Source organism: Callospermophilus lateralis, chromosome 7, assembly GCF_048772815.1.
Source record: "Callospermophilus lateralis isolate mCalLat2 chromosome 7, mCalLat2.hap1, whole genome shotgun sequence".
Lineage (NCBI taxonomy): Eukaryota > Metazoa > Chordata > Mammalia > Rodentia > Sciuridae > Callospermophilus > Callospermophilus lateralis.
In genome coordinates, this window is record NC_135311.1 from 74,958,738 (window position 1) to 74,972,432 (window position 13,695).

The 13,695-nt window shown below is 32.5% G+C and overlaps 1 protein-coding gene across 1 annotated transcript in view; it reads right to left on the reverse strand.

Moving 5' to 3' along the window:
• Nucleotides 1-13,695, reverse strand: part of Spata1 (spermatogenesis associated 1) — a 52,512-nt gene that overhangs the window by 7,264 nt on the left and 31,553 nt on the right. The window contains 6 exon segments of the mRNA XM_076863645.1: nucleotides 244-268; nucleotides 270-331; nucleotides 2,664-2,762; nucleotides 4,335-4,513; nucleotides 7,513-7,638; nucleotides 8,232-8,343. Of these exon segments, the coding sequence (XP_076719760.1) occupies nucleotides 244-268; nucleotides 270-331; nucleotides 2,664-2,762; nucleotides 4,335-4,513; nucleotides 7,513-7,638; nucleotides 8,232-8,343 (603 nt within the window).

The window sequence follows — 13,695 nt, forward strand, 5'->3', positions numbered from 1 at the left end:
ATAATAGACTTGAAATCTTCAAAAGTAAACATCAACTGTTTAGCTTTATGCTACATCTAGTATTTCCTGAAACACTTTGTAATACCCACATGAAAAGTAAAGAGAGATAAATCTTAGGATTGTTTAAAAATTTATTTTTAAACTGATACATTAATATTTATATAATGTACTACAAGGAGAACAAGGTTTAATCTGTTCAAATAAATATTGAAAGTTTTCAACAAATAAGTTAAATTAACATACCTGATTGAGATTGTAAAGATGTATTGGTTTTCTTCTGTGCCATTTCAGCTTTCAGTGTTCTTAAGTCTGAAGCTGCTTGTTTTCTCATCTATAAAAATAATTACCTCTCAAAACTCAACTTCATTGTACCCTTCTAGGAGTAGATCAGAATTGTCAATTTTGTAACTGTTTTAACTGCCTTTTCTCATTTGCCTTCCATGCCTTTATTCCCTCTGGATTACTGCAGCAAATTCATAGGTCATAAATCCTGTTTAATAACTATGCTTATATAACTAGGTGTGCTATGAGATAATTTCATTTATTAGTATATACAGATAATACAACTGAACTGTCCTAAATAAGGTGAGAAGGAATTTTATTTTTTTCTTAAGCTTCAAAAATCTGTTGCTATTAATGGGTAAAGAAAATAGTAGAAAAACAAAAACTCAGAAATACAAAAAACCCTTAATTCCTAGTCCTTAGGAACTAAACAGATATTTAAGAAATTTAATAAAAGTTTTTACTCTGTGCTAAGCACTCTTCTAAATGTATTAATCCTTTGATTTTTTCAAATTTTTCTTGAGGCACATACTATTATTTATTATAAAATGAATGAAACTCAAGAAACTTGAGACTCAAGGAAACTAAGTATCTTGCTCAAGGTATAAAGTTAAAAAGTGGCACAGCCACCTGGGACCAGAGGCCTTGCTATTCCAGGTACTGTTGGTGGACAAACACCATTAGCATTATCTGCAAGCTTGTTAGGGATGAAGAATCTCAGGCTTCTCCCAGTCCTAGAGAGCCAGATGCTTCATTTTAAAACGACCTTTCCAGGTGATAGCACATTAAACTTCAAGAAACACTACTTATGCTATACTATCTTGAATAAATATGGTTGCAACAGACTTAGGCTAGATTTCTGCCCCTTAGTTCTGAATGTTATAGGTAGGAATGTTTTGGGTAGTTCATTCAGAAATCAGTAAATATTATAGTATCTGTTAATGTGCCAATCAGGCACTATGGTTAAATATAGGAAATATTTTATAGTCTGTAAACTGAAAACTTTGTTCTCTAGGAATTAAGGGGTTTTTGTATTTTGGAGTTTTTGTTTATTTTTCTTCTTCATTTGTCTTTATTAATTTTATATTATTTACATACAAAGCATATGTGATGTTTATAGGGTTAACATGTTCAAAGAAGGTAGGATCTAAGCATGCTTTCCAGAAGAAAAGAACATTGGGGAGTCATAACTGAAGGCTCTGGGGGCATTTTAATTATCCTTTCTACTCACCCAACTATCTTTCAGTGTACAAATTTCCATCTTGGCTTTCTCTCTCATATACTGAGTAAACACACGGTTTTCCTTCACTGTTTTTGAGTCTAGGTTGTATATGAATGTTTACTTCAGAGTTTATTAAAAATTGTCCTTTGATCTTTTTTTTCTTCTCTTTTTTAACTTTTAAGCTTCTTAGTGCTGAACCAGGACTTAAACTCAAGAGTGCCTCTAAGTAAAAAGAATCTAGAAGTACACTATCCAGTGTAGTAGATAGGTGTCATATGTAGCTATTTAAATCAACTAAAGTTTAATAAAATTTAAAATTCAGTTCCTCTGTCATACAAGCATTTCAAGGCTTAATATCCTAAGTGGCTAGTGGCTACCATATTGGATGGTGAGATACATAACATCTCTATCACCACAGAAAGTTCTGTTGGACAGTCATAAATCTAGAAGGGGTCATTATTCTGTGTTATAAAGCTTTCTGATAAAGAGTGAATGGAAGGCATTCCTATAATTATCATTCTTATTTTCCTGTTCTGTGGATTATAACTTGTTTGAAAGTGTATAATTCTCTGTTTTGTGTTCAACAAAAGAGTTTTTAAAGACATCTATATTCTGAAATTATTCCTATGATGTGATAATCACAGTTTTTATCACAACCCTTTATTAAATATCTACTATATACAATGTCCTATGGAAGAAACAAAATGAATGAAGGCACAGTCCTGAAAGAACTTATCATCTAGTTTTACTAAGATTCATAGTAAAAACAAATAAAAAATATATATGAAAATAACTGGAGAGAATGAGATAATCCCCAAGTAGAGGGGAAGAATTGAATGGGATTTCAGAGGAGAGGTCAGAAGTTTGTCAAGACTTATTTATGAATGACTCTAATATAGGAAAACTATCTTTAATATATTTTTTTGAGACTAAACTGACTATAGTAAAATTTTATTATATTTTCCTTTGGCCTTGCTATAATCTATATCTTTTAAAAAAACATAGATTTTCATTCATGCTATTTATTGTTAAATAATAAAACTTTTAAAAAGTAAATTCTGACTATTCTTTTACTATCAACACAAAGTTAAAACACCAAAATATTTTAGTGTTATTTCAAGATGAATGTTATAATATGATTAAGAGATATATAAATTACCTTAACTTCTATGATGAGTTTCATTTTATCAGTATCCAATTTTCTTTTAAGTTGGTCAATTGCATGCTGTACTTCAGTGATCTGGATTATAAGGTTATTCTGTGTGAGATATAGAAAGACACATTTATTTAGCATAGCATCTGTATATTTTAATGCAAGGCATTTTATACTGTGAACTGATAAGTAACAAAAGAAAAAAATCATCAGAATAAAGTATTTCTATAAAATAAACTTATTGTTTTAGAATAAATTACTCGTTACTTTCTATTTATTTCTTGCACTTTAGGAACTACGTTCTCTTCTATCATTGTTGTATCATTTGCTATTTAAAAAACAGATATTTACAAAAATTACCATTAAATTAGCACCATAGAAACTGATAACTATTACTAAGAAATGAATAAGCTAGGTTGAAGATACTAGCATGAATTTAGAAATTGAAAATAATGCCTTTGTTAGCTGAATCAGATTGGAATTATTTAAAAATATTTAATAAATGGGACACATGTTTTATATAAAAACATTTTAATACAAAAAACTAGTTAAAATCAGACTTTTTGGTCACTTTGTCCAAAAAGTTTGTGAGGTATAGTGATCTTCACTAATGAAATTATTTAAGAATTTAAACATGTTGAACTTGATAAAATTGTAAGATAAAGTATCAGCTGTGCTTAAAAAAAAGTCTACTAATATGGCCAAATAATTATTTAAGCCTATTTTGGATGTTATATTAAATTTATCAAAAATAGTAAACTTTTAATATTTTATCATCCCTGAAGTTAAATTCTTACTCTTAATCATAATTAACATATTTTAAAATCCTTTGGGTAAATATGATCAATCTAACAAAAATAAAATTGTTAAATGACCTGGAATTTTTTTCTGTTAGTTAATTATATGGTAGAATTACTCAATAATAAATTTCATGTCTGATCTAAGTAAGATTCAAGACTATTTCAAGAAAAATGAATTGGTAAAAATTTCATTAAAGTATTTTTAAAGTCCAAGAAAAAGCAGTATAGTAAATACTGTTTTTTTCTTTACCCTACTTTATCAGGTAATTATCTCTTTGCCATGGAATCAAGAAACATGGCCCTATTAGTCTAAGGCAATGCATAGTACTCCTTGACAATTATTATTGAACCACAGTTAGGCTTGTTTGTTTCAAGGTTTATATATTCTGTGGTTCAGGGATAGGTTTCTCTCCTGTTCTGAAGATAGATAGCCCTACTTGTCATTGGCAACACTATTACTACTATTAGAAAAAGCAGTCTAATGATGAAGCCAACACTAAAAGTAATTAATAGGGAGGAAATATCAGAAGCATGTAGACCCTTTAAAAACATTTTTAATATGCTGACTATATCTCCATAGCAGCCTTCCTCCTATTACATGAGGTCATGAATTTTTTTTTAATTTTTTAATATTTATTTATTTTTTTTTTTAGTTTTCGGCAGACACAATATCTTTGTTTGTATGTGGTGCTTAGGATCGAACCCGGCGCACACATGCCAGGCGAGTGCGCTACCACTTGAGCCACATCCCCCAGCCCATGAATTTTGTTACCGAGAAAATTTAAGTCAAAGTTTTGTTACCTGTAGCCCAAAGCATCCTAAATACACAATATGAGCAATCATAAATGTAATTGTGGAAGTGGGACACATTTAGTACCTTAGAGTCTGTGATATTTGCCAAATTCTTTGGTCTCATCTTGATCTCCCTGGCTTCAAGTTGCATGAGCAGTTTTTTATAATAGAGTTCCAAATCATCTCGAAGTTTTGTTAAAACCTCTTCCAGTGATGCTGTGACTTTTTTTGTTTCCAAGTATTTTTTCTTCCAACCATCAAAAGCTACAAAAAACAAACAAAAAACACACAAAGACTGAGTATGGTTAAAGGGTTAAACTTTTCAATGTAGAAAGAACCCTAGCCTTAATGTCAATTTAAATTATTTTCCTCCTCTTCTTCTCCATCTCTTATATGCTTAGTACGTTAGAGCTAAGGGAGAAATGTTTGTTGGATAATAGAAGAAAGTACCTGTAAGTACAATAAAATAATGACAGATCTAGAAACTACAAACATATATATAGTATTTTTAAGAAACATTGTTTCTTAAAAATACTATATTCATTTCTATACCAAAATATATAAATTTATTTTAATTATTTGTTTCCATAATCTTATTTGAAATGTTATTTATATAATTAAAACAATAAAGTAAAGGACATATTTAAAAAATTAAAAAAAAAATTTTCAGCCCCCACAATGACTTATGTTTTGTGTAAATAGCTGATTTGGATTTTTTATTTATTAAACTTATTTCAAATATTTGTCTAAAATTCTATAGGACAGAGAGAAAATCAGAAACTGAACACTACCAGCTTAGAAAATCACCTTGACACCAATGTGAGACTAACTACAAACTTAAGAAGATCACAACCAGTATACTAGTGTACCAGAATATTCATATGCTTGTTTCTTTTATATGAGCTTCAAAATTAAAATTCCAAATTAAAAAGTTCTACATTATAAGGTAATTTGATGATAGTTATATAGATGTTTGAAACTTTGCCTCTAGATTTTAGCTATTTTTCTCCATGCCCTGTTATCCAATTTGTCAGCAAGTTCTACTGGCACTACTGCCAAAATATTTCCAACATCTGGGATATTCCACATTCTTCAATGCTACATCTCTACTCAAAACTCTATCTTTTGTCAAGAAAGCTGCATTGTCTTCCTAATGGGTATTTCTTTGCTTTCTCTTTCATTCTTGCCCCTCTAAAGGCTTTGTTACATAGCAGTCATTTTATTTATTTTTTGCAGTAATAAGTCTTGAACCCATGGTCTTGCTTTCTACCATTGAGCTAGATCTTCAGCCCCTAAAATATATATTTTTAAATCATGTAAATCCCTAGCTTAAAATTCACCAATGGTTTCCCACCTTACTTGGAATAAATTCCAAACTCTGAATTGGCCTGTCTTCTCATTGCTGAACTTTCTGATTTTTCTTTCTCTCTACATTCTTCCTTATTTATCATGCTGGCCTTATTTCAGAACCTTGATAGCATGAGGTTATTCTTATCTCTGGACCTTGATATTCAGTGTTCATTCAATTCATCTTGTTTTCCTCCTATTTCTTTATATGCCTTCCTATTTATTACTCAAATACTAATGATATCTCCTCAGAGATGCCCTCCCTGAAAATGTAACTAAAACATCTTTCCCATGCCACATCACTCTTTACTATGCTCTTTTTAATTGACTTTTCAAGTCTGACCAGTAACTGATATTATCTTAATTATTTGCTTATTGTCTTTTTCCTACCATTTGGAATCAAGTTCCTTAAGAGCAGGGCCATGTCTGTTTTGTTCACTGTTATATCTTCAATGTTTAAGCCAATGTCAGGCACACAGTAAGTTCGCTGAATATTTGATGGTTTATACACCCTTTTATCTTGAAACATTACTCTTGAAGAAGAAACTAACTGATCTTCCCATTTTATAGAAAGAATGAGAGGCACAAAGAGGAGAAATAATTTGCCTAAGTGAAAGATTGATCTTATATTAGAATTCAGGTCCTGTGATTTCTAGTCCGTTGTTCAAACCTGTCTGATAAAATCACTCTTAACAACAGTACAAGACTGAGTCACTGCCATCACTTCCAGGATAACAACTTAACATTATGAGGCAGTTCGGAAATATCTCCTGATATTGTCAATAATCTTTAGCTAGTTCTGGTATTAAAACAACAATTTTGCTGTAAATTGAGAATCTTAAAACCAGTTGTTTCATATATGACTTTTATTCAATAATTCTCAAAAACAACTAAGAATGCAGGCCTCTCAAATGATTTCACATCTCTCAAACCATTATTCTAAACATTCTTCACTTGGGCACATTTTTTTCCATTTCTACTGGTCCCAAGGACACTGTTTCTAATTCTCTGCAAGAAATCTACTTATATTCCCCAACTGCTCTCATTCATTTACTCTAGCAAGGCAGAGTGGCTCACATACCCCCAAATTAAGCACCTAGATAAGTTCAAAGGACTCAATATGGCTCAGAGAGTAAGAGACATCTAAGTTGATATTGAATAATTAATAAGAAATACCCAGAAGAACTGGGAAGAAGACAGTAGGAGGAAAAGGTAGGGGGAAAAAAAAAAGAAGTGAATGGCAGAGGAAAAAGTATGCCTGAAGGCCTGGAGCTAAGAAACACTTCAGATCCTAATATCCCTAGAAGTTCTTGGGAGCCTCCATTGATTTCTTCCATCTGATTTAGGTGTTCTTTCTTTGTATTTCTATCTACAGAACTTTGTAATTCATTTATCAGGAATGTATAATCAATGTTTAACTTATCATTCCCCACTGGATCATGAGACCCAAAATGGTAGGGACAAGACAGTATGTGCCTATTAGTGTCTCCTCAGTCCCTAGAATAGTGGCTAGTCTCAGTGGGCACTTAATAAATACTTATTTAAAAAATGAATGGAAGAATGAATAAATAAATGAACTTCAGTTATAAAAAATTTACAAAGCTCTATAAATCATTTTGTATGAGTTAAATGGTTTTGTTTTCTATATTGAAAGCATCTCAGTTGTACCACTTTAAACTATATCAGCAAAACAGTAAATTTTTTTTTAAAATTTATTAGTTCATTTTAATATTATTATATATTACAGTTGATTTTGACATAATTATACAAGCATGTAATAGAAGTTGCTCTAATTCAGTCCCCAGGACTTCCCTTCCCTAAAACAGTAAATATTAACTCTACTATTTATCCTGAAAGTATTAATTCTTTAAGGCTTGTTTTCTTTATAGTGACAAAATCTAAATAATAAACTTTACCATGATATCGTTTCCCTTTGCTTTGATCAAACAGCTTTTCAACTTTTTTTATTAGTTCATCTCTAATTCTTTCCAGATATCTTCTTTCTTCCTTTACTTGTTTCATTTGCTCAATAATCTTCTCTCCTAAAGAAATGTAATTCATAGTCATCAATGCCAAAAAGCTAAGATGGTTCATGTCATAAAATATGGAGTCTAAAACAGCAAGAATAAATTTTACCCAAAACTCTTTTGTTTTTCTTGCTGCCATTTACCATTCTGGAGAGTGTAAAAAATCTTTTTGATTTCTAAGAGTGGATTTATAAAACAGTGGCTCTCTTTTGCATTTATATGCATGTATTTGTAGAAATTAGGTAAAGCTCAAATAGTTACATTTTTTGGTCTAATTCTTTTGGTAAATTTATCTTGGGCCCAAAGTTATTTTATGTGGAAAAATATATTTTAGAGTTAATTAGTGACTAAAATACAAAATTTATATAATTTCACATTTATTGTAGTAAAAATACTTAATAAAATTTACTATTTGAACCCATTTTAGGTGTTCATATCAGTGACATTAAGTACATGTATCCCCACTGTTGTGCAACCATCACCATTGTCCATCTCCAGAACTCTTAACCTTCACAAACTGAAACTCTGTACCCATGAAACAACTCTTTACTAACATATTTAACTTTACTTCACAGAATCATCTATACTTGTGATGTCACAGTACTTACTCTCGATCTTTAATAGAGGTATATCAGATATTCCTGAAGAAAAAACAGGTTGACAAGGAAATGAAGGAAAATCAGTAAGGTCTGGTAGGGTGATGCGATCCTTTTCACCTGTCTGTAAGCAAACATGAAAGTCAATAAAATCTTGTAGGGTATACATTCTTTTTCCATTTGTCTATAAGTACTATGTAATGCATACCAGCAATACTTTTTTTATTATTAGTTGTTCAAAACATTACAAAGCTCTTGACATATCATATTTCATACATTTGATTCAAGTGGGTTATGAACTCCCATTTTTACCCCGTATACAGATTGCAGAATCACATCGGTTACACATCCACGTTTTTACATACTGCCATACTAGTGTCTGTTGTATTCTGCTGCCTATCAATACCTTTTTTTTTTTATACAGTGATAAACTCCCAGATTTTCACTCAGGCTCCAATCTCTCCATTCCATTATTATACAAACATTATGTACAGACATTCAAACAAAAAATATATATTTTTAAAAAGAATCCATTATTTTTCTTTCCAAACATGACTTCTTTCCAAGATTTCTGGCCTCAGTTACTTGACATAACTTAAGTTTTGTGAGGTGGCTATTGATTTTTTTTCATCTTGAGTCAATTTTGGTATTTGCTTAGAAAAATTAGTGATTCTTCACATTTTTAAATGTTAGCATAGAATTTTACATTTTATTCTCATATACTTATCTCCTTTGTGTTTGTACTTATATTGATTTCATCTTTCCTAATTTTTGTGATTCTACTCTTTTTAATAAGCTGCCTCAAGCTATTCCATATTGACGTTTCTCCCACTACTATTTTATAGATCTTGATTTTTTTCAATTTTGCTAGATTTTTAATTTTTTAAAATTAAAAATTTTAAAAATTTGTTTCTATTTTTAACTTCAAGATCTAACTCCTTTTTGTTTTATACTTTTTCTAGATTATTTTATTTTATTAAGTTATAGAATATAGTTCCCATAGGATATAGGAAACTACCTAAATTAGAATTTCTCTATACATATTTCCAACTACCCTAAGGAAAGCAAATGAAACCACCCACAACTTATGCCTACAGCATGGAATACAGAATCCTTCAATTTACACGTACTTGGAAAATAGGACCCTAAACTAGAGTGTGAGCAGGAGCTCACAGATGAGCAGAGTCAGATGTAGATTTTCTATAGGGAGTACTACACATAGATAACATAGGAAATATCAGGAAGGAAAGACCCCACTGGAGCGGAGAAGTACTAAGAACAAGGAGATGACCTATAGATCACAGTACTTTCTATGAGGGCCCAAAAGAAAGGGCCTAAAAAATGTAGGAGACCAGAGGTAATAATCATGGGAAGACAGTTTCTGAGAGAGAGGAAAATGCTTTGGATGGGAGAGGTGTCTCTTAAGGGGTTAGTAGATGAGAAAATAAGAAAATGTCCAAGATAAACTCTCAATTGATAAGCTAGTATGAAAGAATAAAAAACAATAACAAAAATCAAAACCAGACCCCTTCCTCAAAAGGCATTATTTACAAAAAGGAAAGAATTGCATTTCACTATAACAACAGAAGAGGGTGCTCCTGATCTAAGAAACTAAATAGATCATAACTTCCTAAGAATACCTGTTAGTATTCTAACAGAAAAATCAAGTAAATCAATAAACATGAGCCATCCACAAAATAATCTAGGATCCAGAGAGTTACTTATGAAGGAAACCTAAAAATTGAGGGTTGAAATCAAAACAAAAACAACCTGGAAGAAGAGAAAAAACTGACATTACCAATGTATATTAAATATAATTAATCAAGCATTTGCAGATATCAGTAAACACCATAAATTTTTTTTAAAGAGGGGCTGTGCAATTCAGTGGTAGAGTGCTTGCCTGGTGTGTGTGAGGCACTGGGTTTGATCCTCAGCACCACATAAAAATAAATAAGATAAAGGTATTGTGTGTGTCTACGACTAAAAAAAAATGTTTTTAAATTTTAAAAAGAGAATGAAAACAACAGGAGAGGTGAGGAGATTAGACTGTAAGTATAGTACAAAATATCACATTCTTTTTTTTTTTTTTTTTTTTTTTTAAATATTTTTTTTTTATTGTTGGTTGTTCAAAACATTACATAGTTCTTGATATATCATATTTCACACTTTGATTCAAGTGGGTTATGAACTCCCATTTTTACTCCGTTTACAAATTGCAGAATCACATCAGTTACACTTCCATTGATTTATATATTGCCATACTAGGGTCTGTTGTATTCTGCTGCCTTTCCTATCCGTTACTACCCCCCTCCCCTCCCCTCCCCTCCCCTCTTCTCTCTCTACCCACTCTACTGCAGTTCATATCTCCCCCTTGTATTATTTTTCCCTTTCCCCTCGTTACCTCTTGTATGTAATTTTGTATAACCCTGAGGGTCTCCTTCCATTTCCATGCAATTTCCCTTCTCCCTCCCTTTCCCTCCCACCTCTCGTCCCTGTTTAATGTTAATCTTCTTCTCATGCTCTTCGTCCCTACTCTGTTCTTAGTTACTCTCCTTATATCAAAGAAGACATTTGGCATTTGTTTTTTAGGGATTGGCTGGCTTCACTCAGCATAATCTGCTCTAATGCCATCCATTTCCCTCCAAATTCTATGATTTTGTCATTTCTTAATGCAGAGTAATATTCCATTGTGTATAAATGCCACATTTTTTTTATCCATTCGTCTATTGAAGGGCATCTAGGTTGGTTCCACAGTCTTGCTATTGTGAACTGTGCTGCTATGAACATCGATGTAGCAGTGTCCCTGTAGCATGCTCTATTTAGGTCTTTAGGGAATAGACCGAGAAGGGGAATAGTTGGGTCAAATGGTGGTTCCATTCCCAACTTTCCAAGAAATCTCCATACTGCTTTCCAGATTGGCTGCACCAATTTGCAGTCCCACCAACAATGAACAAGTGTACCCTTTTCCCCACATCCTCGCCAGCACTTGTTGTTGTTTGACTTCCTAATGGCTGCCAATCTTACTGGAGTGAGATGGTATCTTAGGGTGGTTTTGATTTGCATTTCTCTGACTGCTAGGGATGGTGAGCATTTTTTCATGTACTTGTTGATTGATTGTATGTCCTCCTCTGAGAAGTGTCTGTTCATGTCTTTGGCCCATTTGTTGATTGGGTTATTTGTTATCTTGTTGTCTAATTTTTTGAGTTCTTTGTATACTCTGGATATTAGGGCTCTATCTGAAGTGTGAGGAGTAAAGATTTGTTCCCAGGATGTAGGCTCCCTATTTACCTCTCTTGTTGTTTCTTTTGCTGAGAAAAAACTTTTTAGTTTGAGTAAGTCCCATTTGTTGATTCTAGTTATTAACTGTTGTGCTATGGGTGTCCTATTGAGGAATTTGGAGCCCGACCCCACAGTATGTAGATCATAGCCGACTTTTTCTTCTATCAGACGCCGTGTCTCTGATTTGATATCAAGCTCCTTGATCCATTTTGAGTTAACTTTAGTGCATGGCGAGAGAAAGGGATTCAGTTTCATTTTGTTGCATATGGATTTCCAGTTTTCCCAGCACCATTTGTTGAAGATGCTATCCTTCCTCCATTGCATGCTTTTAGCCCCTTTATCAAATATAAGATAGTTGTAGTTTTGTGGGTTGGTTTCTGTGTCCTCTATTCTGTACCATTGGTCCACCCGCCTGTTTTGGTACCAGTACCATGCTGTTTTTGTTACTATTGCTCTGTAGTATAGTTTGAAGTCTGGTATCGCTATACCGCCTGATTCACCCTTCCTGCTTAGCATTGTTTTTGCTATTCTGGGTCTTTTATTTTTCCATATGAATTTCATGATTACTTTCTCTATTTCTATAAGAAATGCCATTGGGATTTTGATTGGTATTGCATTAAACCTATAGAGAACTTTTGGTAATATTGTCATTTTGATGATGTTAGTTCTGCCTATCCATGAACAGGGTATATTTTTCCATCTTCTAAGATCCTCTTCTATTTCTCTCTTTAGGGTTCTGTAGTTTTCATTGTATAAGTCTTTCACCTCTTTTGTTAGGTTGATTCCTAAGTATTTTATTTTTTGGGGGGATATTGTGAATGGAGTGGTTGTCCTCATTTCCATTTCAGAGGATTTGTCGCTGATATACAGGAATGCCTTTGATTTATGTGTGTTGATTTTATATCCTGCCACTTTACTGAATTCATTTATTAGCTCTAATAGTTTCTTTGTAGACCCTTTTGGGTCTGCTAGGTATAGAATCATGTCATCTGCAAATAGTGATAATTTAAGTTCTTCTTTTCCTATTTTTATGCCTTTAATTTCTTTCGTCTGTCTAATTGCTCTGGCCAGTGATTCGATAACTATGTTGAACAGAAGTGGTGAGAGAGGGCATCCCTGTCTTGTTCCAGATTTTAGAGGGAATGCCTTCAATTTTTCTCCATTCAGAATGATGCTAGCCTGAGGTTTAGCATAGATTGCTTTTACAATGTTGAGGTAAGTTCCTGTTATCCCTAGTTTTTCTAGCGTTTTGAACATAAAGGGATGCTGTACTTTGTCGAATGCTTTTTCTGCATCTATCGAGATGATCATATGGTTCTTATTTTTAAGTCTATTGATGTGGTGAATAACATTAATTGATTTCCGTATATTGAACCAGCCTTGCATCCCAGGGATGAATCCTACTTGATCATGGTGCACAATTTTTTTGATATGTTTTTGAATCCGATTTGCCAAAATTTTATTGAGGATTTTTGCATCTAGGTTCATTAGAGATATTGGTCTGTAGTTTTCTTTCTTTGAAGTGTCTTTGTCTGGTTTAGGAATCAGGGTGATGTTGGCCTCGTAGAAAGAATTTGGAAGTTCTCCCTCTTTTTCTATTTCCTGAAATAGCTTGAAAAGTATTGGTGTTAGTTCCTCTTTAAAGGTTTTGTAAAACTCTGCTGTATACCCATCCGGTCCTGGGCTTTTCTTAGTTGGTAGTCTTTTGATGGTTTCTTCTATTTCCTCAATTGATATTGGTCTGTTTAGGTTGTCTATATCCTCCTGCCTTAATCTGGGCAGATCATATGACTTAAGAAATTTATCGATGCCTTCACTATCTTCTATTTTATTGGAGTATAAGGATTCAAAATAGTTTCTGATTATCTTCTGTATTTCTGAAGTGTCTGTTGTGATATTGCCTTTTTCATCCCGTATGCTAGTAATTTGATTTCTCTCTCTTCTTCTCTTCGTTAGCATGGCTAAGGGTCTGTCGATTTTATTTATTTTTTCAAAGAACCAACTTTTAGTTTTGTCAATCTTTTGAATTGTTTCTTTTGTTTCGATTTCATTAATTTCAGCTCTGATTTTAATAATTTCTTGCCTTCTACTTCTTTTGCTGTTGTTTTGCTCTTCTTTTTCTAGGATTTTGAGATGGAGTATGAGATCATTTATTTGTTGGTTTTTTCTTTTTTTAAGGAATGAACTCCAAGCAATG